This window comes from Melospiza melodia, chromosome 1 (genome assembly GCF_035770615.1).
Source record: "Melospiza melodia melodia isolate bMelMel2 chromosome 1, bMelMel2.pri, whole genome shotgun sequence".
In the NCBI taxonomy this organism is placed as follows: Eukaryota; Metazoa; Chordata; class Aves; order Passeriformes; family Passerellidae; genus Melospiza; species Melospiza melodia.
In genome coordinates, this window is record NC_086194.1 from 128,006,370 (window position 1) to 128,032,583 (window position 26,214).

The 26,214-nt window shown below is 40.6% G+C and overlaps 1 protein-coding gene across 1 annotated transcript in view; it reads left to right on the top strand.

Annotated features, from left to right (window-relative positions):
* Positions 1-26,214, top strand: part of TAF4B (TATA-box binding protein associated factor 4b) — a 70,980-nt gene that overhangs the window by 34,154 nt on the left and 10,612 nt on the right. Inside the window, exons 10-14 of the mRNA XM_063167755.1 lie at positions 3,109-3,278; positions 5,956-6,086; positions 10,468-10,593; positions 11,545-11,601; positions 23,812-23,919. Coding sequence (XP_063023825.1) covers positions 3,109-3,278; positions 5,956-6,086; positions 10,468-10,593; positions 11,545-11,601; positions 23,812-23,919 — 592 coding nt within the window. The remainder of the gene's footprint in view (positions 1-3,108; positions 3,279-5,955; positions 6,087-10,467; positions 10,594-11,544; positions 11,602-23,811; positions 23,920-26,214) is intronic.

The window sequence follows — 26,214 nt, forward strand, 5'->3', positions numbered from 1 at the left end:
AAATATTTGTTTTGAATTTATTCTGTTTAATAGAGTTTTTCTCCAAAGCACATGCAACTTTCTGGCTTGGCTGGAATTGTTCTGGCCTGGGTAGTTTTCAAGGATGGTGCACAGAGGTTTGGGTTCAGTGTGTCTTTCTAGTTTTCCCTTTGACTCTTGGATAAAATGGAGTAAATTACGGGGATTCAGGAGACAAGTGCGGCCGTCAGACACCAGAGGGTGCCACAGACTCACTTTTCAGGCAGCAGGCAAATTCACAGATGTGAGGTGTATCTGCATTGCTTGGGCTTCTTTTGCAGTGAATATCCAGTAGAAATGTCAAACCTGACTTTTTGTGGTCTCTCTCTCAGAACTCCTGAGTTCTGCTTTCCACCTTGTCCTAGTAAACTTAAATCACTGGAGGCTTGTAACAGCTGGGTGAGTTTTTCCTGCTCATTTCTGAGTGTGACATGATCAAATGTAAAGAGCATTAAAGGAAGTGGTGCAGGAAAGGGTCTTTATGGGGGGATTGCTGAAAGTGAAAGCAAGTCAATATCCATCAGAAACACCCTCGTGTACACTCTGTAATATTTTAAATTTATCACCTTAGTAGAATGATTTCTACAGCTTACTCAAAGTACATGACACCTTACTTAAAATGATTGAGGTTTGTTTGAACAAAGAAAAAAGAGTAGTAAAAAGTGTGAACTTACCATGGCTTCTGAAAATTCCATTAATCTTTAGTGAGCACTTTTCTAAGGAATATAGTGGTAATTTCTTTGGGTTAAGTGAAATAAGTGCAACAGCGTTTTCATATATTTCATCAAAGCTTGTCTTAATGGAAGCTTAGGTGTCACAGTGAAAAAGTTAGAATTAGTACTGAACAGTACAAGTATGCTTGCATTTAACTCTTGTATGCTTGTACCCACTAGAGAGACTCTGTGCATGGAAATAATCAATAAAATAGTAACCTGTTAATGGCAGGTTATAAAGAAATTAAACTCCTCTATGTAGAAAAATGGATAGATGTACATTATAGAAGTTTATCTGTTCTTTGCTTGAGTGTTTTGAGTATGTGGTCAGATTAAAAGCAAAAATGATTTCCTGAAACTGCATGCTATGCAGTTGTACCTGGGATGCAAGCCTCTTTCCTGGCATTCCATAAACAGTTCCACTGGAGTAATGTCAGGTTCCAGCACCGATGGCTTGTGATGTGTGTTCCTGGTGCTGGTTGTGCTGATTTTGTCAGCAGATATGTGGCAGCCACTGTGCTTCAGTGGGATTCTTGTCTCTGCCATCAGCAAAGACTTCTCTGTAGTGGTCACTGTGAAGAGGAAAATGGAATGCCCTTGTGAAGATCAGTTAGCACTCAATTATCGTCCCATGAAGGTTCATTGACATGCTTGTTGGAAGTTCAGGGTCTCTGTTAGCCTGACACTTGGAGCTGCTCAGCTGCTGGTTGAGAGGGAAGGAGGAGGGAAGCTGTTCTGGCACTCTTGGCTTCAGCTTTAAATTGTAGCTGTGGACATCTAACTGTTCTGACAGTCCTGGGATATAACACTTAGCATGATGGATTTGGGGCACAGGTCTGATTGGGAAGCTATTGTGTCTAGTTAGACATAAAGCACTGGAGCTGGTTTGAGAATCTGTTGGGTCTCCTTTTCCCTAAACACACTCACACATAGGAACTGCTAGCCACTGAGGGCACACGAATGGAAGGAGGGGTAGAAGGTGGCTGGACTCAAGGCTGGACTCCTTTTCTGTCTGGGTCTCTCACTGGAAGTTTGCAGAGGAATTGTGCCATAGAAATATACTGAAGCCCAAAAGAGAAAATGCATCTATAGTTTTAAGAAAAATATCCTAACATTTTCTTGTGTCTTTTGAGTATTGCTTAACCTCAACCCTAACTCATGTTCTAATAACTTTAGCTTCTTCCTCTAGTCAGTCAAAGGATAGCCTCCAAGAAATATCATTTCACCTTAGAATGACAAATTCCTGGCTAACCCTTGTTCAAGAGTTATTGAGGCCACGTAATGTTTTCTGAAGGTGAACTTTATCAAACCTTGCCAGAGAATACTCTTCAAGAGGGGTGTGTGTGTGCTGGTTTTGTTTTCTGTGCTTTCCAAATAAAAAGATGTTCAGATTGAGTGATTTTACTTATCTGTCCCAATACTGTGGATATCTGTTTTGGATTGGTCCTAAATCCCTGAAGCCTCCATTAGGGCCTTTGTCACATTGTGAATTAAAAATGCTTTCTCTTGATGGTCTGAACTCATTTGATAAAAACTTGGATTGTTTCACTGCCAAAGTAGTGCAAAAACTTTTCCCTATAAAATTCATTCAGTATTTTAACTTAAATGATCTCTTAAAAAAAAGATTAGGCTGAAGCACACAGGCTATTAAAGCTAGTCTGAGTGATGTTCACCCTGAGTTTTTATTATTAACATACAGTCCAAAGCTGCTACATGAGAATCCAGCTAATAATGTTACCAGCTAGAGCTCTGGCATGGTGCTTCAGAAACAGTGGCATCTTCTCTGCTATGTACACAAGTATGGTAGGACTGATCCAAAGTACAAGGTCTGGATTGGTTTTAGTAAGTAATCAAGGAGTGTTTGTGTCCTGTGTTTTAAGGGAACTTGCTAAAGAAAACTGAAGATCATGTCTGTGCTAATAAGCCTGTGCTTTAAGCCTCAGTTTGCAAGATATGCATCTTGGTTAGAAAACGAGCTTGTTTATAGTCCAGTGAGTCAACATTCGACTTCATTCTACACTTGGTTCTACCTGGTGAATTAGTTTTAGAACAAATTTCAGGCTGCGAGAGTGGTGGTGCAGGGTTAGGGGTTGTGGGAACTTTTAATCTGGGTTTAACTCAGTCCTAGGTTTCCAAGCTGGCTCAAAATTTCAGTTTCATATAAAGGATTTGCATGCCTAGCAACTGAGGCATTAGCCAAATTAATGTTTCAGAGCCACCTTACAAAAGTGTGGGAGCTTTAGGAGCTCCCTGTCCACACCCACGCTGAACATCTGTTGCATACAGGAAATGTGAATGTGGCTGCTTGTTGATAGTTAGAGTTTTTCTTTGTGTCTGTTCTAAACAAAGCATAAAATGTTGGTCTCGTCTTTTGTAGAGATGAAGATGACCTGAATGATGTGACTTCTATGGCTGGGGTTAATCTCAGTGAGGAGAATGCCTGCATTTTGGCAGCAAACTCTGAGCTCATTGGCACAGTGATTCACTCTTGTGCAGATGAACCATTTCTGTCTCTGGAAGCTCTTCAGAGTAAGATCTTGAACATAGGTGAGAACAAAGCACACACAGCAGATATGTATGGATGTATTGTTCCCTTGCCTCTTTCATCAGCCTGCCTCCAGTCTTTGAAGAAGGACCTGGAACTATTATGATCTACCATCTCATGTGTTTCCACCAAACAGTACTGAGTTTTCACTTCCCCTTCTAGGAAGCAACTGTCCTTTAAGGTTTTCTTTACACGGAAACAGTATGAAGCACAACCAGAAAAAAGAAACTGATGCCACTTTAACATGTGAGAAGTGAGCAACTTTCTTACTATTAAACCTAATGCAACACTTAACAACCATAAAGGTGCTAGCCTCAAAACACTTAAATGTGCTTTTCTGTCTCAGCAGCTTCTAACTTGTTGCATTACACTGACTTCCCTAACAGTTTTTGCATTCGTCTGCCAATGTACTCTATTGACTAACATTAGGAAGAAATTTCAAACTTCCAATGCAGACAGAGCACAGCTTTGTTTATGACTCCCTTCATGAAAAAAACTTCTGTTAATTTTATATAAAAGAGATGTTTAAGCTGTTTGTCTGTATAATGAATAGTACTGTGGAATGTATGATGAATGCCTGTGTTACAGGAGGTTTCTAATGTAGCTATCATTTCTTTTGAGCAAAAATAATAAGTGTTGCTTAGTAATGTTGTGTTAGGTCAGAGCAGGGAGCATGGAGCTGTGTAGCAGCACACTGGCTGGTCCCAGTTTGCTGTTTGTCATCAGCAAACTTCATGCTTGTTGCTCAGCTCCTTGCTCGTGCCCTCTGCCCAGTACTTGCTGTACTGGAACACTGAGTTTTACAGCTGGGCATCCAGGAAAGCCTGAATGTACAGTCACAATTCTGTCACAGTGGCTTAACCACGTGTTCACGAAGTCTTTCTGTTTCCACACACAGCAGCCAGCCTGTGACAAGCATGTAACCTGCAAATGCTGCCTGTGACCTTGATGCTCCTGCCCCGGTCCTCCAGATGTGTCATCTCGAGCTGTATGGGGCATAGCAAATGCTGTGTTACTAGTGGCAAAGGGAAAATGCACATCAGGCCTGGTGCCTAGAAAATATTCTCAAAGTTCAGTTGAAGATGAATCAGTCATTTGTGGGAAGTGGCTATAAGGAAAAATAAAGAGCTCTGCAAAAACAGAGAGATTATTTCTAGAATAATTTGCTGGTTGTGGGTGTAAAGACATTGTGTTGAAGGATGGAAAATAGAAGCCTGGCTGTTTCATAGCTAGAGTGGTAGTTGTTCCAAATTAATAATAATAATCATAGCAATATCAATAATTCATGTTGTAAATGATAAGTGCTTGTTTGCAAGGAAAGGAATGCTGCCAGGGAGTAGAGCAATTCAGAAAGTCAAGATGTCTGCTTTTGAATCAAGCCATCTCCGGATTAAGAAATGTGTGTGTAGGGAGGTTTTGAGGTTTGGGGAGATTTTATTTTGTCTTTGAGTTGGTGTTTCAGTAATCTGATAGTCTAGTGAGAAGCTGCAGTGGAAGTATTGCAAGGTGCTTGAGCAAAATGAGCTTTGCACTCAGTTAAGTTACAGGCCAGTGCTTACTGATCAAACAGGGGAATGCTTTGATTGTATCTGGGAAAAAACATTCTAGGTTCTCCCTGCCTTGTGAGATTGTCATTCATTTTCAGTTACAGTAGCAAAAGCAAATGAAATAGGTGATTAGTTTTTTTACAGTGCGCTGTTTATCCATTCTTAACACTTCGCTTGGCAGTAAATACTGAAATGGGTTTTGAAGGCGTGCTGTATATTGCATCATAAAGTCTTACAGCTGCTGTAAATGCAGTGCAGGGCAAGGCAAAGTGCTTCTGACAGGTACAGCGTACGAGGCATGTGGAGCTGCTGCCCGCCGTGCCCACCAGGGAAAAGCCGCAGCCGCCCAGGTGTCTCGGGGAGCCGCGCTGAGTGATGGATGGTGTCAGCCGAGGGACGGCTTCTCCTTGGCAGCCCGCAGCCGCGCAAGGTCGCAGAGGTGATGCCCAGCTCTGGGTGCAGGGCCAGCACAGCCTTGCCTGGAGCTGGCACCAGCCTCGGCCGCAGCTGCTGAGACGCTGAGATCCAGCAGCAGCCCGGGAGGAAAGGTTGAAGGTGGCGGCAGGATGAGCCCGGCTGGGCTGGAATCCGCGCTGTCCCAGCGGCTGCTGTGGCTCCCTTGGCTCTGGCTGCCCCTGCCGGTCGGCCGAGGCACTTTGGAGGGTCTCGTGTGCCTGGAGTGCGCTGCAAAACCCATTCCTGCTCGTCAAATAAATGTCATGAGTTGTTAACAAGCACGGTGTCAAGCAGGGCAAAATGTAATTCTGTATTTTTTTAATTACTGGAATTAACAGAATATGGCACTAATTTCTACAGCTACCGCTTCTCCCCCTCCCTGAACATGAAGCTTGATTTGTGTTCTTATTAACTTTGTCCTATAAATGACCTTGCAAGGAGAGTGGTTCTGGAGGCTAAGTGAAACAATGTCTATATTTTCTGAAGCTCCAGGCTAAGTTTTATTAATGTAATGTCTAAGATCTTTGAAGTTGTGACTTTACCAGGAAAATCATAATCTCCAAACCTTTATTCATAATGGGTATGACTTCCAGGGGGAACAGAATACCTGCTGTGCTAATTATTTCAATTATCAGCTACTACTAAAACACGTAATGGATTTTCTCTGCTTCCACAGGTAAAAGGCATGACATTATGGAACTTAACTCTGATGTTGTGAACTTGATCTCCCACGCTACACAGGAAAGATTACGAGGGCTCCTGGAAAAACTAACTGTAATTGCTCGGCACAGAGTATCAACCCACAAGGTAAAGGAAATCATTAGCAAGTTTTGCTCAAAGTTTTCCTGCTTTGCAGCCTTGAAGGTAAACCTCTTCCAAGTGTGGGCACATCACAGGCAACATTTGCCTTCTCAGTATCTACCAAAGGCTGGTTTTAGCTGTGTCTAGCCCAGCATATAACTGTTCCATTTGATTTGTTGGACAGGTGCTCTTAAAACCCACCATAAGACTGAATGCATATTTTTCTTCTCTTCCATAGCAGTGGTGGCTGTTACAAAAAGTCTCTTACAAGGTAAATGGAAAGCTGACTTTGAATGCTCTTGATGGTGGGTTGATTTAGGGACTTGTGTTTTCTTTATGCATTTACTCTTGGTGGAATTGCAGTCAGTATTGGCTCAGTAAAAAGCCTTGGGAAACTGAATTGATTATTTTACTTTTGGAAAGTGCTCCATGAAGGCAGAGGCTCTTTTCATCTTAAGATTTTTTGTCATCTTAAGTCTTTTTTTAGCTTCATTCAATATAAAGTATACTGTGTCCCAGTGAGCTAGTATCCCTTAAGATGCTTGTGTGGTGCAAATGGGAAGTGATAATTTACTGGCCAAACGAGCTCTTTCTTTTTTTCTTTTGTCATTCAATAGCAAGATACTAATCCTTACATCTTTCAATGTGAAGCTGTTTTAGAAAAAAAAAAAAAAAAGAGAAGCAAATGTATCTGTCAACTCTTAGTTTCCTGTTTGTTCAGGCTGAGCTTTTTTACAAGAACTTTATACTTAATGAAATTTAACAAGAGCAACCAACTGATGGAATAGGAATTGTTTTTGTACTGAACACTTTTTATTGGCTTTTCAGCACTGGAGCAGCAATAGTAAAGAGGGCAACTATTTGGAAACTTCTGAGTATTTATGGTAGGAGTAGGAGTACTTCCTGGAAGAAGATGTAAAAGAAAATCAATACAGAACAAGTACATAGTTCTGTATGAAAAGACTTCAGAAATCTGCACTTGTTCTATGTTGTTTTCTCCAAAATGGGAGGTACTATTGAGCTTGTGAGCAAAAGTGAGGAGGAAGCTGAAGTCCAGAGTAACCAGTAGGACATAGTGTCTTGCAGACACCAAGAACAGAAGGAAATGGTTTTGGACAGTAGGCTGGATAGGGCTAGTTTCTTTCTCATTGAACTAAAGCAATAGAAAAACAGGTTTTTGTCTGATTGAATTGCCAGAAGCAGTGATAAGATTATAAGATTGCAATAAGCTGGCTTTCTTTTCCTCTTTTCTCAAAAGTAAAACAAACAAAAAAAAAATCAAAAGTAACGGGCACAGTAATCTTAGAGGCACAGATACCCTCTTTTGTCAGGAAGATGGTATTATGTGACAGAGGAGTGTCCTACAGGATTACCTTTGTGAGCAATGCTATTGTGAGAGATGCTGACAGGCTTTTAGCAATCTAAAGTTCAAGAAGAGAGCACTGCAGGGTGCTGGAGTCCCGTTATGTATTAATATAGATATTTATACAGGCCTATATTCCATCTGCCCTGGTGCTTACCCCCTGTTCTCTTTTCCCTCATGGCTTTTGATTGGTACCCCTGCACCATGTGGGCTACATCTACGCCAGATAAATTCCCAGAGTCTTTCCAGGAGGGTTGGGTGGTTGCTCCATAAGGGGTTTTGTACTGGCCCATCTTCATTACAAAAAGACAGCAATAGAGGTAGTTGTGGTGAAACCAAAGTAACTGTTGTTAGGGTGGGAGTTGGTGTAAAAAGGCCAGTAATTCATGGGATCATAGTCGGGAAACTCTTCTTCCCAGTTTGTTCAGCTCATGCCTAGCAGCTTTCACCTGATAGATAGCCCTGCAGAGAGAGTGAATTGGCAGGGTAAAAGCTTCATGCTATGCCATCACATAGACTTGTCAACTTTAGTAATTTTTTTTGTTAAATTTAAGAAAATAAATCAAAATTAGACTTAATTGGGATAAAACTATGATGGTGATCTCTTTTTATGAAGTAGGAATAGCCTTTCAGATGGTTGGGAGCTGCTTTCTGTGATGCAGCTCTTGTTGCAGCGCTCATGTAGAGTCTTTGGAAGACCATAAAGGGAAAGGGTTTTAATGTGGATTCATCCCAGCATGAAAGAGCTGCCATGCTCCTGTGGTTGGAGGCCCTGAGCTCATGGCTCCAAGAGGCATGGTGTGGTGCTGAGCTATAAATGATGCTCCAAGAGAACATTTTCCCCTCATGCAGTAGCACTGAAAGACCACAGCACTAAGCTGCATTATCTGTAGGGCCATGGGATGTGGGGGATAATGCTTCATCATAACAGCCCTGGCTACAAGTCATGATACAATGGGGCACAATGTAATGTTTTCTGTGTCAGCAATTCCCTGCTGAATGACCACAGAGATGTTAATTGAGTAGGACAAAATACAACTGGAGGTGTTCCTCTTCTAAAAATTCCTGAAATAAGCTATCTTAAATCAGGTGATGAGCTGAAATACTGTTACTGAAATAGATGCATCTATTTCTTGTCCTGTATAGGCTCATGGTAGTGCACTGGGGAGCTTCTGCTTGAGAGACTTACATTGCTGGTTGGTATAGGGTCATGGATTTGTCTTCAAATGTGTAAATATCTGGCTATTCCAAAGCACAACACTTCTAAACTTTGGAAAAAATAATCTTCTGGTACTACAGCTTTCTTGTTTGTCCTTTTAAAAGGATTGTGGCATGGTGCTGGATTATTATAAACTGCTGCTTCAAAACAAGTTGTACTGATGTACTGAGAGTGACTCAGAAATAGCTTATGCTTTGTGAAGAGCAGTTAAAAAAAGATTTGAGCATTGACAGAAGGGGAGAGGAAAAGGTTTGTTGGACTTTTTTGCAGAGACACAGACACTGCTTGGGAAAGTCTCTGGTTGCAGTCTATGGTGTGTTCTGAGCCGCAGTTGGTAATATGTGACAATGAGGTGGCTCATTGAAAAGGACCAAACGTAATACCAGAAAAGGGATTGATTTCATGCTCTGACTCAGTTGTGAAAATTCAGATCAGGAGACAACAATGCTCCACAAGAAAACTTTAACTTTCCATCTGTCTTGTCATAGTGCACAACTGGGTGTGGGAAGAAGAGTCTGAGTATAGTATCCTTGAAAACTAAAAAGTGAGTAACTGAAGTCATGGATAGTCCATATACTTAACATATAACCTTGCCTAATCCTGTGCTTCTTTTAGAATAGTTGTATGTCAGAATTGTTTCATTACAATGTGTGACTGGTGTAAGATAGAATGAAGAGACTCTGAAAGTACATGGTGGTTTTGGCTGATGAATGCCCCAGGATAAATTTCTCAGGAAAAAAAAGGCAAGTTCACAAAGTAACAGAGAAAGAAGACAGCTGTAGGACGTGCACTAAAAAGTGGTACAAACAGGTGGCACAGACATGCCTCATCTAGAATGGGCTCCTTGTCTTGTGTTGCCTAATTGCCATCTGGCCAACGCATGGCTCAAGAAGTCTGTCTTTGGAAAAGCAGAGTAGTAAAACCAAGCTTTTCATTGCCAGTTCACCATGCTTTGGATCTTTCGTTTCTCTGCCTTTCTGAGCTAAAGTAAATGTCAACTCAGGCTTTCCAGTGGGGGCAAAAATAGAACATAAAATAAACTACTGGTTGCTATTCTTGAGACCAAAAGGACCTCAGTCCTGTTTCAATGCCTGTGTGTCCAGTGATTGTGGGACTAAAACTAATCATCACTATTCACTGGCCCAGCTTCATACAGGTGGCTGGACCAGATGAATTTCCTAGGTTACCTTTCAACATAAGCTGTCCTGGGACTTGAAAGATTCACTGAGGCAAAAATACCTATTCTTAAAGCTATAACAAACCAGATATAATATATTTCACCTTCTTCACCCCTAAGATTCATTATAACTGGTTCCAGACCATCCCTCCAATACATAAATAATCTTTTTGGAAATACCAGATGATGTTTGTTTCAACTTCTGCATTAAATGGCTGAAACTAGAACTCAAAGCACTAGAAATTTATAATGTCAAATCCTTTTTTTTTTCTCTTCAAAGGAGAAAAGATATTATGCCCTGCTGCTTTACAATTCTTTTTTTTTCCCTGACATGTTTACTGGATAATAAGTTGGTGGTTTAAAACAAAATTTCTTTAGTCTAAGGTTAGGGAAGACTTCTGTTACTATAGTTAGTATGTTAATGTCACTTGTTCAATAACCTCTTTCTAGTCACAGACACCTGGAAACATGCTTCAGTGGCGAGGAGACATGTAAATAACTACCTACCACCTGAAGTCTTTACAAAACAGCCCACACTTTTCAGCTTTGAAAAACAGTGTTGTTCTTCTCAGATTGTTCCCATTAGGTTTATGAGCTCCTGGTTGTCTATAGCAAGTTCTTTTTTCAGGGGAGTGACAAGTACATCATATGTAGTGACACCAGAGCACAACTGAGATTTCTTGAGAAGCTCGATCACCTAGAAAAGCAGAGAAAAGATGAAGAGGAACGTGAAATGTTGCTTCGAGCAGCCAAGGTAAGATTCTGGGTTTCCAGGGAAGTAGTCATGTCCTCTTGATTGGTGACCATCTTTGGGTTTCTCCTACTTCTGCTTTAAATATAGTAACCATTAATTCTGTCACTGAAAATCTATAATGTTTAGGACAATTGCAGGTATATAGAAAGGATTTAACCTATTTACATTTTTTCAAAAGTCCACAAGAGTTCTTTGAAATGTGTGGTGGGTGAACTACTTTTTTGAGATTGTTTCTACTGGTCAACATGAAGTAAAAATCTATAAATGTCCTTCCTGTATCTCTTTTTGCCACTGAAACAGAAGCCTGGTGAGATCCACCACCTTTGCATGTGTATTTGTTTTCCCTTTTCAGAGGGCTAGCCTTGGAGCTGGTTCCACAGCATCCATGAATTTCTGATGGAGCTGTTGCTAGTACAGAATAAGTTTCTTCTCTCTTCCTTTCCCTCAGGAAGAGGAGGGAAGAAAAGCTATGACAGTAGATGTTGCTCCATCAGCTGTGACTTGACCATCTTCTGTTGGTTCTTTTCTTTTGGTTTTGTTTCAAGCCGAATTCTGGAGCTGCTTAGGGGGAAGCCTAGTCTAGAGCTGAACGAACAGTGTTGTGCTTGCATGAATAGAACTCCCTTTCTTTCCTGTACTTCCTGTCCTTTTTAAGTGTCTGCTGCTGACATGAACAACATCATGCCTAGACTGGACCTGACTGACAGTGTTAGCATCATTTTCAGCTTAATCCTGCCTCTGGCTAGAGCAGAGGCAGCCGGCCCAGATGAGGAGGGGTGTGCACGTATGTGCGTGGAGGGGGATGGAAGCCAGTCTGGATTGAGGCATTCAGCCCTGGAGCTAAATCTTTCAATCACCAGAGAAAACTGTCATTTATTAAATATTTAACAGATAGGATGGTGTTTGGACTCCAGTAATCTCTATTCAATCTTTATCTTCTTTCTTTGGTAGAGCCGTTCCAATAAAGAAGATCCAGAGCAACTGCGGTTAAAGCAGAAAGCGAAAGAGGTAGGAGTTTGCAGTTACCATGCTTGCCTTTGTGTGTTGAGAGAAGGTTGGCAGCCCTGTCCTGGCAATTAGGTCAGGGTTTATTTTGCTGCTGCATACCATTTGCAGAGGCCTTGGGGAAGGACAGGAACTGCCACAGGCAAGGGCAGTGCTTCAAATGAGGTCAATGAATTATGAGCTCTCTTTTTTTAACATTTTATTTTTGCAGTTTCAGTCCTGTCTCGAAACAGTCCTTTGTAAACTGCAGCAGCACACTTGGTAGGAATATAATGTGGGATTAGAAAAAAAAAAAAAAGAAACTTTGAGATTTAGCATCTGGGACTGTACAATAGGCTACATTTTTCCAGGGTAATTGTTCGTTTTGTAAATCTGATACTGCTTATAATTCTTTGGCTGGGAGGCGGTACTGGGATTTAGTTTTAAATGGAAAACGCCTCTGGCTTTTAATTTTCTGGGCCCAGCAGTTTTCTGTTCTGGAATGGAGCCCTTGTTTCACACAGTTCATGTTTAGCTGCAGGGGTTTTAGTTTATAGCTTAGACTGGTTAAGCTTTTACTCCCAGAGGCCTCTGCATAGCAACTGTAGAAATCAACAAATAAGTTCATTTATGTCTGCAGCCTCCTCTCAGTAGCTGACTTTTTACATTTCCCAATATCCATTTCCTGACTTTTCTAGCCTGAGAGAAAAAAGCTCCACTAATTGGAGCTTATTTTAATTGAGCCTTAATATTGGATCTCACTGGAGTTGCCCCCAGAGCTACTGGGAACAGAATGAAATGAAAGTACCTAAGGTTGAAGATGTGTGTGCGTGTGTATGTGTGTGTGAAATTTTTCACTTGACCTACAGATTCTTGTCCCTGCTGAATAAATCATCAAGCCTGTTCACATTTCTGATTAAGGATCTGACAGCAGACGATAATAAAGACAATTGAGGTGTGAGACGTGTGATACAGAGCTGAAGAAATTGGTTTCTATAGTTACTTGACTGATTTCATGCAATTTTTAAGGATCTTTGTGCTAAATGAGAGTGATTTTCTGAGCAACCTTTTTCCTTAACTGTGCCTCTTGAACTATGAAATTTGTTGTTGCTTAACATTGCTGCACTTGGCTCCTAGGTGCCAGCAGCAGCAGCAGGTTATTTATGAATGCTTTAAAGGCCCTTATTGTTTGGATTAATGTAGGAGCCCAGGCAAAACAAATGGAAATCCAGTAAAATAGTATTTGAATCAATGCTCTGGATTTGCACCACAGTAGATGAAATTTGTAAAATTAGAAAGAAGGAACTTGCTTTACTATCTATCTTTTAATTCTTTGTTTCTGCCTACAATTCTTTCTTCATTGCTACAATCTGTGAGTACAAAGTTGCCCTAAAGCCCTTCCCAGTTTGCCTCTAGTGCCACCAGGATCAACAATCAGTGGGTGATGCTAATCTGTCTTGTTTTGTAGGTGACTTTACCTCTGCATCATCTGATCGTTTCTAGATGTACTTTCTTTTCATAAAGACTGCAAAGTAATTCATTTATGCAGCTTCTTTTCTCTTGTTTTCTGAACAATAATGTGTAAAATCATTAAAAGTACTCTGTGGTTTGCATATTTAGAGCACAAAGAAGGTTAGATTAGATTCAGTGATATTTTTCATGACATCTCTCTTAAAAAGTGGCATAGTGGTGTACAAAAAAATGAGCCAACAGAGCAGGGAAGGCATATAAGTTTAGTGCTTGGTGTTCTAATATGTCTTGAGTTCCCCTCCTTCAGTGAATCTCATCTTGTGCCAGACTAACACAACCTGCATCACTCTTTGTCCTGTGTGTTTCCCCATGCTGTGCTGCTCCCAGAATGACAGTGCCCAACTGCTCCACCAGAAGAAGAGGAGGCAGATGTGCCTCTTGGGGCAGCACAGATCTTTGTGTTGGTATTCACTTAAAGAACTCTGTCCTGCTGCTTTGTTCTCCAGAGAATGAGGCAGCCAGAAGCTTCTCCAAGCTTCACATGGAGAATGGGGACACCCACCTTCTGTGCCTGGGGTGCTTTTTCATCTGGGACCATCTCAAGATGGAGAGTGGAAATGAGAGCACATGGAGCTGGAAAAAATTAGCACTTTATTGACGGTCTGGAGAAAACTGGTCAGCATACATTTGCATTAAAAAAATGCAAGCATGAATAGGACTGGAATAAGAGCAAAATAAAAATCAACAAATGTCCTAAGACTAAAACTGGTAACACAGAAGCATGGTGTACAGTGGGATGAAGGCTTGAAATGGCTTACCCTTGTCTGTCTTGTCTTGCCATGTTGTGGTTATAGTCTGCTCCTAATAACCAAACTTGGAAACTTTGATGCCTCTGTCATCTGGAATCAGATCCTTTCCAGGTCACTCCAGTCAAGTATCTGCTGGAAAGCCTCATCTGATTGTCTGCTTATAGTTATTTAAGCATTAATATGGACCTGCCTTCCTCAAAGCTGTCTTTTGTATGTTGATGATGACCCCCTGGAAGAAGGAAGAGGGTGTGGAGTAATGGCACTGCAGCATGTTCTAAAGCAAAGTTTCCCAAAATGCAGGGTGTACATCCTGACAATGAATACTTATAAATCCAGGATGTGCTGTCATCCAGTAGCTGGAAGCAACATCTCAACATTGCTGGAAGTACATCCAGAGACTCTGCAGTGGATTCTTTTATCCAAAAGGCTATACATAATTGCTGTGACCTTTTCATCCCTTTTTGCATGACCTATTGCCTCAAACTTCCCCTATGCTAAGTCATTTACTTTCCTATATTCTTAGCCTATGTAGCTTGCCATGAATTAAGTCTGTATTTATTTCCCTCTTTCACCTGTTTCAGCAGATTTTAATACCTATGGAAAGTGCACATTCCTTCTGAGACAGCTGCAAGGCTTGCCCCAAGCTGCTGCTTTGTGCACTCAAGAATTTTGTCCTTGCTCTCCTCACGGACCAGCTCTTTGTGCAGTGGCGTTCCTGCAGTCTGGGTAAATTACCCCTGTTTTTCATTCTGCTTTGTCTGCCTCTTCAGGCTGAGGGGATGCAGCCCTCTCATTGTCCGTGATGTTTGCACTATTAAACCCTGACTTTTTTTAGGTGGCTTCTGCTATTTCCTGTTCTACTTTCCACAATGCTTCCAGTTACAAAGAAAGTGTTCAGTCAATGTGATTCTTGTTGCTGTATTTATAGTTTATCTGTGGCTTCTTCCCCTTTCCTGAAATGAGCTTTTCTAAATTGAGTAGGTGTAGGATACTGTCAAATGTGCAAGCCAGCCATATGAACAGTTCATCGCAGAAGACCTGTAAAAATGTCAGTATTAAACAGTTGTAGTATAATTCTAAATATAAACTCTGATCCCTTAGAATTGTTTAGTTTGGAAAAGACCTCTAAGATCATTGAGCCAACCTGTTGCCCAAGACTTGGCAGTGCTGGGTTCATCACTAAACCCTATTCCTAAGTGCCACATCTAAATATGTTTTAGATCACTCCAAGGATGGTGACTCAACTACTTCCTAGGATAGCCTGTTCAGACACTTGACAGCCCTTTGGGTGAAGGAATTTTTCCCAATTTCTTTGTACTCCTGTTCATCTTCAAAACGAGTGCTTTTGTAGTACAGCTTCAGGAAGCTTAAGGCTGAGCCTGGGCAAACCTTGCAGAATGTATCCGGGCAAGATACCTGCTTGGTGTTGAGCAGGTGAAGAGGTATTTTACTGAGAGCATCTTTGCTTATTTCCATAGTAGCCACCTTTATCCCTGCTCTTACCTTGTGTCACCTTGTCAGCGCATAAAGGGGAGCAGCTGCATCTTGAGCTAGGGGAGGAGTGTGTGGAGCAAGCACCTGAGGGACAGCAGATCTGCCTGCCCCATTCTTTGCTCTCTCAGCAGAGAGTCTGTTCACTTGGGGTTGCACAGATCTTCCCACTCCTTATTCCCGCCTGCTTGATGCACTCGTGCATTTTTTGACACAGATACAAGATGGCAGTAGATGAGATGCTGAGCAAATTCAATACCTTTAGTATCAGCTGACTGGGAGGAAAATGGCAAACCCTAGGGTTTTTGTAGAGACAAAACAACCCCTATAGAAAACATCAAAATAAGAGCCAGCATGATTCCAGTGTGTTCTTGGTCTTACCTAGTAATGACTGAATTTTAGTCGTTCTGTAGTACCTTTTCAACAGTAACCATCATTTTTTCCTCTTTATATAACCTTCTAACTCCCTTATTTCCTCTCACACTCTCAGGTAACAAGTTACTGAAACTTGGTGCTTTGCTGCTTACCCTACCCCACCTCCAACTCACACTTTCAAGCTGTTTTATTTTCTTTCTCCTCTTGTGCTGCTTCTCTATCTAGTCTTCTGGACCCAATGGTTCAAATTATTTTAGACCACTCTTGTGGCAGGGCAGAAGTTAACCATAACCTCTCAAAAAAGCAAGTACAGATCGCTGCAAACAAAACAAGATTTCATTGTTATCAATTGGCTTTTTTTTTGAGCCTTCAGTGGCAGCCTAAGAGCTTCTGCCTAATTACCTGATTTATATCATCTTTATTGTTCTGTAGTGTTTCTTACCTGCTTCTGCATGTTTTGAAAAACAAAAGAACCAAACCATGATAATCAAAGAGAAACATTTCATTAGCTGCAGTGTAGCCTTACAAATTACAAATGGCAATCATCTGAGATTCAGTGTGTTACAAGTCTTGTATAGAAAGTCAGGAATAGAAATTTGATGATGTGTTAGATTATTGGGTGAGCTGGGTGAGCTACAAAGCAAACCAAATGCCTGTGTGTGACACTCATATTGGTGTTTTGAAGGAATGTAAAAAAAGAGCAGCTGAGACACTGCCTGATACCCTAAAACCATCTGCCTGAAAGATGGCAAACAACTATCTTCAGTGAAAAACAGAAAAACAGCCTCTCCCCTGCCCCCCAAATTCCATTAAGTGTGTTCCTGGATTTGCAGCCTTTTCTCAGTTCGTCTGAGAGACAGAGAATGAACAAAAAACTGGTTGTAAGTATGACCTTGGATTAGAAATTTGCTAATAGAAGAAACTTTAGGGCTGAAAGTACAAAAAGAAAATGATAATGAAGATCCAGAGAGTTATCTGCCAAGAAGAGTTGGGTGGACTGAATGATGAGATGGACAGACCTGCCTGCTGATGGTCATTGAACAGTCTTCTAAGTGATAGCATCTGAAGCAAAACCTGTGGACTGTGTTGCATTGGTGTGGGGTCCTGTAGTCTGTTTCTTGTCCTTGCAGCAAAATTAGGCTAAGCAGGGTCTGAAAGCACACACAGAGCTTGATGGTGGATGCTGGACACCCAAGAACTTCCCTGGGCCTCCAAGTAAGGCAAGCTGATGGGACTGCACAGGGGAAATCATGTTCCAAGTGTCCTAGAAAACACAGAAACGTATCAATAATGGTTAAGCAAACAAAAAAAAATGGGTAAAAGGAAATACACACTCCAACACATTGGAAATTCTTACCAAGAGTGGGCAAAATAAGGGGTCAGGAAGTCACTGTGCCCTGGATTTTTTCCTCATGTGGAGTTAATTATATATTAGGAAATATCAACTCAAAATGCCATTTTTTCCCTCCTCCTGTAAGTAGATTACTTTGTGGGTGTCCTGGAAAACTGTTCTGTTGTTCTCCAGAACATTTAATTGCAACCTTTTAGACAGGCAAAGCACTGGTCTTGGGGCACACAGCCACAGTAGGGCCTGTCCTGCCACTGAAGCAGGTATGTGGGATATTAACCTGAAAGAAATCTACAGTACTAAATACAGCTCTGTTATAAGTCAGGGTTGCATTTCAAACCAGTGCATGCTATTCTGCCTTTCTGCTGTTAAATCTAAATTACAACAGAGGGAAAAGTCAGTGGAAACTAATTGTATGGCTAATTAAAACAGTTTGAAAGGGAGCAATTGCAAGAAGAGAAATTGCATTATAGGCAAGAGGAGAGGATGGTAAATGTTTAAATATGCAGCCTCCAAGTGTCAGTTTTCCTCAGAGAATGTCCCCCATATGAGAAGTCTGCTATTCAGCTGCGTTCAACCTGTAGGGCAGAAAATTTTGTATAGGAAAGGTAGAGGCTGGAGGCAGTAATGCTCATTGAGCTTTATGACAACCAGTGTGAGAGGCTTGGGATTGAAAGCAGATTTTAAGGTTTATTTTTCATTTTCTTCTCAAGTTCCTTAAAATGCTTAAAGGGAATGTGAAAAAAATTGCAGTTCTTTCTTCCAAAGACAATGAAGAGAGAAGTGACTGAGAGCAGTAGACAACTTTCAAAGCACTAAACAGAGCACATAATGAAACCCAGTGAAACCTTGCTTGAAAAAGCTGGTCAAAAAGAGAGAATGGATACAAAAAAGAGAAAAGTCATTTCAGTGGTATAAGTGGACCCATTAAAAAGGTATCTCAGTATTTAGTTCATTAAAAATACACAGTAAAGGGCAGTAAAAGGCTCAGAGAGGTCCTGAGGTTTCTCTTTCACAGATGCAAGCTAGAAAAGGTAGACATTGAAATTTGGTCACGGTTTCTTTGACTTCTACTATTTGTTAATTTATTGTTTAGTTTCTGTATTGAGGGAGCTGATAGGATTGGGAGCTTCTGTCTCTTTTGTGTGCCTATATTCCTTTCTTTCCCCCCCTCACCCTCTGCAAGTCTTATAAAAATTCTTGTTCATCTACTTTAGTGCTTTTATTACTCCTGATGTACTTATTGCTGGATAGCACACATAACCCTTAGGCATACATTAAGTTGTCTTCAGCCTTCCCTGGTTTCCTTTCCTGCCAGTTCTTCTGTTAGTTTAAATATTTATTTAATCTGTCCTGTACTCCATCTGCCTGTAATGTCATATCTGGAGACATCCCCACTTTTTACTTAATATTAAACCCAGTATCTTGTACATGTATTTTTAAGTATTTCTCTTATATTAATTATAACCAAGTCCAAAATTGTGGTGTTTAGCCACATCTGTCTTGCCAGCATTTTTTCTGAGCTCATTTACATCCATGGAGCTGAATTTATTTATTACTGCATTGCCAAGACAATTTTTTGGCTTTTTTTTTTTCCCCAGGCATAAGTTCCTAGTGTTCAAACGAAGAGAGATTTCTTTTCTCCGCTCCTCAGATTTGTTTCCTAGCACTTTGTACATTGAAGTGCCTGCAGAAGCAGACAGTGGTATGAATTTCTCATGCCAGCACGATGCTGGCATGTCATCTGCTGGACAAGGGCTGCCTGTCTGGCTTTTCTTTAACCTCAGTCCTGTTACTGCTCTGGGAGCCCTGGCTAAGACCAGTGATCTCATCTCTACCTGTAGAAAAACCTTCCCTGCTAAATCTGTTTTTTGAGGATCTAGAGAGCAAATGTTTCATGTACTTTGTCCTCTATGAAAGCTTATATCAAATATCTGAATCCTGTCCTGGGGACTTTGTGACCAGACACAAAGACTTTAATCTACTCTTTTTCCAAGGTGAACTTGTATTCAGCTAGATAACACTCTTTTTTTTCCCCCACCTTTGATAATACATCCACCTTCTGCTGTACACATCATGGATTAGCTGCTGTGAATTAGTCTATTTATAGCAGCGTATACTTTTCATCAGTTGTGTTTAAGGGATATTCTTTCCCTAGGGAAAGCCTTAAGATTTGCATAACTTGCATTATTGAGGCTCTGATAAGACAGGCAACCACATTATCACGTACTTTGTAACCAAAAGGGTTTAAAACCAGTCTGCAGTATTGCTTTAAGTAAAAGTTTCAGCATCTTATAGGTGAAGTAGTTCTTGTCTTCTTATACAACTTGAAATTTATTTTTTAATATTAAAGTGCCTCAAAAATGTCGTTGGTGTAACAGTAAAAGTAGATTTTGCGTATTTTCTGAAATGTGGTGTGTGAGACGTGAGAGAGTTTCTGTGAGCAGGAAAAAAAATACTTTTCTCAGAGGATTGAGTGAAGAACAGAGAGGTCAATTTTAAAACCTTTCATTCTGTGTGATTACAGCCATGCTGCAAATGCCATTTCACTATAAGGGAGGACTTTAAAACGTACCTTATTTCCTGATTTCTGCTGCAGGTCAGATTAACTAAAATGGTTATTGTGTCACCCTAGAGATTCCTGCTTGCTGCAAGACCAGACTTTAAACCCTATTTTTATTATTAAAAAGGCCAGCAGCAACAAAGTCTATTTTACAAGTTCTGAGACGTTTTCATAGCAATTTGATCTTTATACACAGGTTTTTAGAACTCTTTGTACTCCAGTTCTTAGCATATGTGAAATCGGAAAGGGGGGAAGGAAGCATGAACATTCATTTGCCACTTGCCTGGAACCCACCCCCTCTTATTGCCCTTCTTGGGGAATGAATTTTGAATAGAGCATGTGTTGGGTTCTTGTGTTGTGATGGAAGAGCAGCATCTTTCAGCAGACTAAGTAGGTCAGGTTGAGGGGCAGCCTGCTAGTTTGGAGGTCCAACATATGGGGCAGCTCCCCCCTGCTCCTCTGGAATTGCCATCACACACATCAGTCTTCAAGGAAGAAGATCAATCTGTTGTCAAGATGAGTATGATGGTATGATTTCACCTGGGTGTGACAGTTCTCTTTGTATCCTATCATACTCAAAGACAGCAATGTTAATAAAACTGACCTCTAGAAGGGAAACCATGCAGCTTCTCTGTGTTATATTTTAATAAAGTGTATCTACCACTTTTGCTGCCTCTTATGCAGTGATCTTTCTTCCCTAACTTACATGCTACAAAACTAACCATTAAAGAAAGATTTGACTCCACACAGTCACCTCTTGCTCTTTCCTAATCTTGTTTAGGAAAATCTGGCAGTAGTTAGCCAGCCAGTATCCTCGGGTATCCCTTGACATTATCTGCCTGTCTTCTCCTTATCCTGTGCTTTTAACTGCTCACATAATGTTTAGACATTTAATCTGCAATTTTTAATGGAACAAAACTTGATGAAAAGATGATTTTGCTGGCTTCGGCAGGGTAATTTGGATGCCTGCCCATATCGCTTAACGGGGATCTGTTGAGTCCATTATAGAAATTGAGTGTTTAAATTCATTTGTCTTAATTATGTTCTCAGAAAAATCCCTGAGATGTGTAGAACGCAACAAGACTACGATTTTTTTTCTTCTTTTGCTTCAAACCCTGGTGAGATTCTTCATGATTTGAAAAATCCTTTGACTAGCTGGGAGGTGGAAAATGTATTGGGGAGAGCAGATGTTGATAATGATGTGTGATTCCAGCATTGTCTTGGAAACTGCCTGGTGGAAGATACATCAGTTCTGTTTCTAGAAAGCACATCTTTTTTTATACAGTCTCCCAAGTGTCATTCCCTCCTTTGTTACCTCTGCCAGCACTGCTCTCCAGCAGCATTGCTCCCTCCTGCAGTGTGTCTGTGCCAGCAGCACAGTCGGTCCAGTAGAATTCCATGGGGTAATTTGTGATGGTGCCAAGGCACTGCCCAGTCCTCAACCAGAGCAGCATCCTGATGCTCCACCAAGAGAGCCTCCACTTGCCCAGTCCCCTCCACCCCGTGCTTATGCCAACCCAAAGCCCTCTTGGTATTTAATTCATAGCTCTGCCTTTTGTGTCACACTTGGCCATGGCAGCCCATCAACAGCAGCTGTGAAAAGGAGAGAGGGGCTTATTTCAATGCTGCTTCAAGACACAGGTGTTCAGCAGCCACACGTTTTTGACAAGTCTAAGTGCAGTAATGCTGGTTAGTGTGTGTTTTGTAGGGTTGAGAGGGAAGGGGGATGTGGTTCCCAGGGATGGAAGCACACGGTTGGACTAATAAAGGCTTTTGGTTTTGTTTTGCATTGTCTTAAGTTTAATGGTTTTAAAAGTTGTTTTACTTTGAGTGTAATGGTTCCTAAATTAAAGCAAATCACCTTTCCCCTTCTGGTTTTCCTTTTCATTGGAGCCTTTAGGAGTTTAATCTGTCCCCAGAGGGGTGCTGTGTGCATGGCATATTGCAGTGCCCCTTCTCATGGCAAGAAGACTGTGGTGTACCTGTGACCATTGTGATGGCTGAACTTCCTTCCTGCTGGCAGGAAGGAGTGCTTTACTTCTGCAGGGACTCTCCATAGCTGCCTGTAAGGAGGGGTGGCTCCAGGTGTTGGAGGCCTGGGCAGCTAAGGCTGGAAGTCAGCACCTACCTCCGCCAAAAATCTCAGCATTTTATTGCTGAGATTTAAGGCTTACTCTAAGCATTTTATTGCTCCTGCCTTAATCTTTCGCAGTTTGCAAAGTTTCAAATTTTTCTTTTAATTTATTTTCACTTTCCCCCATGTCTTTTTGGCTGAAGTGTGTTACTGAATATAAAGATATGAGATTTAATCTAGATATGAGATTTACTCTATATATGAGATTAAAGGAAAATTTATCCTACACATTTTATGCTAGTAAGCTGAATGGAGTTAACCTCAGACAATTGCAAAATACCAGTAGTTTGAAAGTTCATAGTGTGTAAAGTATTCCTGAAAGCAATCCTGTATATTTGGATAAAAACAAACTGACTGAATTAAGTAAATTTTGATAAATAAGGTTTTAATTGTGTACACTGCACACAAAAGCAAGAATAGTGTGCGTGGTAAGTGAAGGATGGTGTCTAGCTTTGAAGAAATACTGCTGTGTGAAGAAGTACTACTACAATAAAAGTCTACATTGGGTGATCAAAGATGACTTGCAAATAGTGCTGTTTTCAAAACTGAAACATACAAACCCCCTGAAAACTTTATTCTCAGCATATTTGTTAAAATCTCACTCACCCTGATTTCTGCTGAAAACCCCTGAGTCTTCTGGGGAACACTGTCCTTTTAGGAATCTTGCCCTGAAATACTGTTTTTATTTAAATAGCCTAGTTGCTGTAGTATCTGATGTGAAGCTGCCACCATCACTAAATTCTACTTAAATAATGTAAAATAAGGCTTGTAACACCACCCACCTAGAAACCACCCAGCCAAAGTCTTTCACCCCCAAAACACTCCCCATGAGCCCCAAAGTATTTTGTTGTTGTGGAGTCTTCTTTATTTAAGTGGCAGCAAGTAGGGGACTTAACACCATGTAAGCTCAGTTGCAAGCTCAGTTGTTATCAGCTGCTCTTTTCCTCTCCAAGTGGGATCTCTGAGAGCTGAAAAGCAAGCAAAATCATAGTGTTGCAAGCTTGGTAAGCAAGGTATCTGTATTGACTGGGTGAGGAAGTCCAGGTAATTCACTGGGTTTATGGTGGGGGAGTGGAGGAAATCTGGATGCTTTCCCACCCATGGTATGGTTGTACTTCAGTTTTTTTAAGATATGCACACACATCCATGCAGAGAATCCCCATCTGAGCAATCTTCTTAGTCTTAATCTTCTTAGGGGAGGACATGGGCTACAGTTGCAGGTGAGACCATCCCCAGGCTGACATCACCTAGAGGTTTATGTTTGGAAAACCTTCCTTCTCCACCCATGCTCCAAGTTGGATAGCTGGTGGATCTGGAAGCAGTGTGTTTGTATTAGCAGGGTGGCTGATCTAAGACAGTAAGTCTGTCAGCAGACTTGACTGGGTTGAACTCCAGAGCAGCTGGCATCAATAATTATTGAATAGAATGTATCTCAAAATACAAGAATAAAACTTTTTTTTTTTTAATTTTATTTTAATGCTCTTTACTGTGGGTTTCTATCCCATCCCTAGTTTACCTAACCCAGGTGAAGGTTGTTTCTAATGATTTCTTAGTGTTCAACAGTTTTGGAGGTGAGTGAAAATAAACATGCAGTGTATCTCTGCCTTGCTTCAGATGTTCTTGAACATTCAAATATATACTGGGAAAATAAAGACTAGCAGTCAAACAGCAGCATCCTCTTAAATTGGGTAGTACAATGTTTCACAAATGCAATATTAAGTGTTGAGTTCAGGTGGTAGGGGAAATTGGGTATCTTGCTTGATAGGCAAGGAATTGAGATTTTGAAATAAGAATAAAACCAGGTCACATAGCCTGGTAACTTCAAATTTAATACTAATCCAGTTTCATAAACCAGTTCAGACCAAGATTTTCCATTAACCAGAAATAACAAACCTTATTTGTCAGAAGTGACCAGAAAGAGGGGAGAGATGCTGTGAAACACATTGTTTCTGAAGGAGCTACAGAGCTATCTGAAACAGCTCTAAAAGGAACCTTTAACATAATGTGTGTCATAACTAATGTAGGTGTTTTCTTTTTAAATTAGATGCAGCAGCTGGAATTAGCACAGATGCAACAAAGAGAAGCCAATCTCACAGCTTTGGCAGCCATTGGACCAAGGAAGAAAAGACCATTGGATTCGTTGAACATTGAGGTACAGACCTGGCTTGTAATGACTTGCATGGTGTTAATCTTCATACTGAATTACATTTATCTTTCCCTGTAGGAAGAAGTGTGAATTCTCTCACACAAAATAGTTTGTTGCATTCTGTAAGAAACCTAGTTTGTCTGTTAGGTGCTTGAAAGGATTGTTTCTGGTAAATTTGATGGGAGTGTGTAATTGTGTGTTAAAGGAAAGATCACATCATAAGAGTGCTGTGTGTAAAGGACTAAATGAAATGATGACTCAGAGAAATTCCCATCTATAGTGGAGGGTAACCAAGCTGTGGTGGCCTTCCACAGTGGGCAATTGTCATGACCCCTTAGGTGAGTTCACAGTTCCTGGTTTGGATGGCTTTTGAAATGGTTCTTGATTTGACATTTGACTGTGGACATTAATCCATGCACAATGCATAGGGACTTTTCTCAAATATTCTGTGAGTTCACCTTGGCTAGTTTCTCCCTGAAAGCAGTAAATAAGTCAGTAAAGCTAGACCATTCACTTCCTGCAATGAGCCAGATCATCTTCTGTGGCTCATGTTGGATACTGAAAATGCTTTTAACAAACCTTTTCTGAGCAAATCTCTCAATGTGCTGAATAGTAAGGTCATCATTTTTGCTGGAGATGGGAGAAATTGGTGTTACAGCCAGTTTTGCCCCTCTATCATGGAGCCTTGATATTGCTCAAGTGAAAGTCTGGTTGCCCTGACATAATCACAACGATCAGGAGCCTGGAAAGTAACTCTTGTGTGGAGGCAGTTGTGGTGAAGTTATCCTTTCTGATGAACCTTCAGTCTTTTTCACTGTTGTTGTCTGGGAAGCTTAAATAGATGGTGGGATTGAAATTACTCTGTCATTTTAGCATAGCAGAGTCTGGGAGGACCTTGTCCTCAGTTATTTGCATTGTAACTGAGATAGTGGTGGCAGCTGTCCCATGGTTTCTTCTTCATCTGGACTGTGACAAGAGGCCTCACTAAGCAGGTGAGATAGACTTGTTGCAGTGAATTTTTAACTTTTTTTTTTCCCTGACATGGATGTAAAATTAGGCCTTTGAATACTCCCTGTTAGCCACAAGTGAGGGAAAGCAATCTTTCTCTAAACAAGCTGCAGAAAGCAGCATTCACAGCTTTTGAGCAGCTTTTCTTCTCTTCTTTGAAGTTTTTTTTAATGCACTTTCACATGAAGCTAAATGTATGGTTATGTTTTTTTTAATACCACTGGAAAAACTTGAAAAAATCAGTCTAGCACAAGAACAGTTTCCCCCATCCTTTTCTCATCTTCCCCCAAGCTTCTATCGGGTTACTATTCCTGTTCTTCATAGTGGTTTTCTGTAATTATTGTCGGATTTGTTTCTGAATATTTAACAAGTCTGCCTGTTAAGTACTTTTCAGTTATTTCTCATCATCTGTGGTATGTCTGCTTTATTAAAAGCTTCATGAGATTATGTGAGACAGATAACAGTGTTGCTGTTGAAAGCTGGTTATCCATTGTTTACTTTGCCACTTCAAAAGAATGTGGACACGACACGCCTAAAACTGACCATAAACCTTGATAACATTCCATTGTCACAAATTTACCTGCTGTATTTTAAGCAACTTCTCATATGGTTGCCATACAGACTGATTTGTAAGGGCAGTAGGTGAAAGTAATTCTGACAGTGAAACCATTTTTGTTTCTTGCATGCAAGCTCACATTCCAGTGCCTACTTCTTAGGCTTCATGCTACTGGAAAGCATTTCTCTGCAGACTTTTTTTTTTTTTTCTATTTTGTGAAATTATGCAGGATAGCAATCCTTGAGAAGGATGTTTAGATTTAAATGTTTTTAAGTGTCCCAATATATCTAAGCAGGATTTATAAAAGGCTTAAGACTTCTCATATAGAATAAAGAATGGTTTTGACAAACACTCTCTAGTTCAAGAAGCAGAACATTTGTAATACATTCATGATAACATGGCAAAACATCCTGAGCAGTAAACAACATTCCATTCTTCAGAGATGAAAGGAGGTCTTTGAAACTGAAAGCAAGTACAATATGGCCTTAGGCTGATACACATTTGGGCATCTTTAAAATCATCTTTTTGGGCAACCTGTCTGAGAATAATTTAAACAGGCAGGATGTGCTTTTTCATTTCAAATTGCAAATACAGACAAAGTACAGAGAGCTTTACTCTCAAATAATCTTAAATGTCAGAACTTCTAGACTGTGCAATGGCAAGTAAATCTGTGCACAATACTCCTGTGCCATTTTTTATTATTTTTATTATTTTTATTTTTAAAAACTGATAACTTG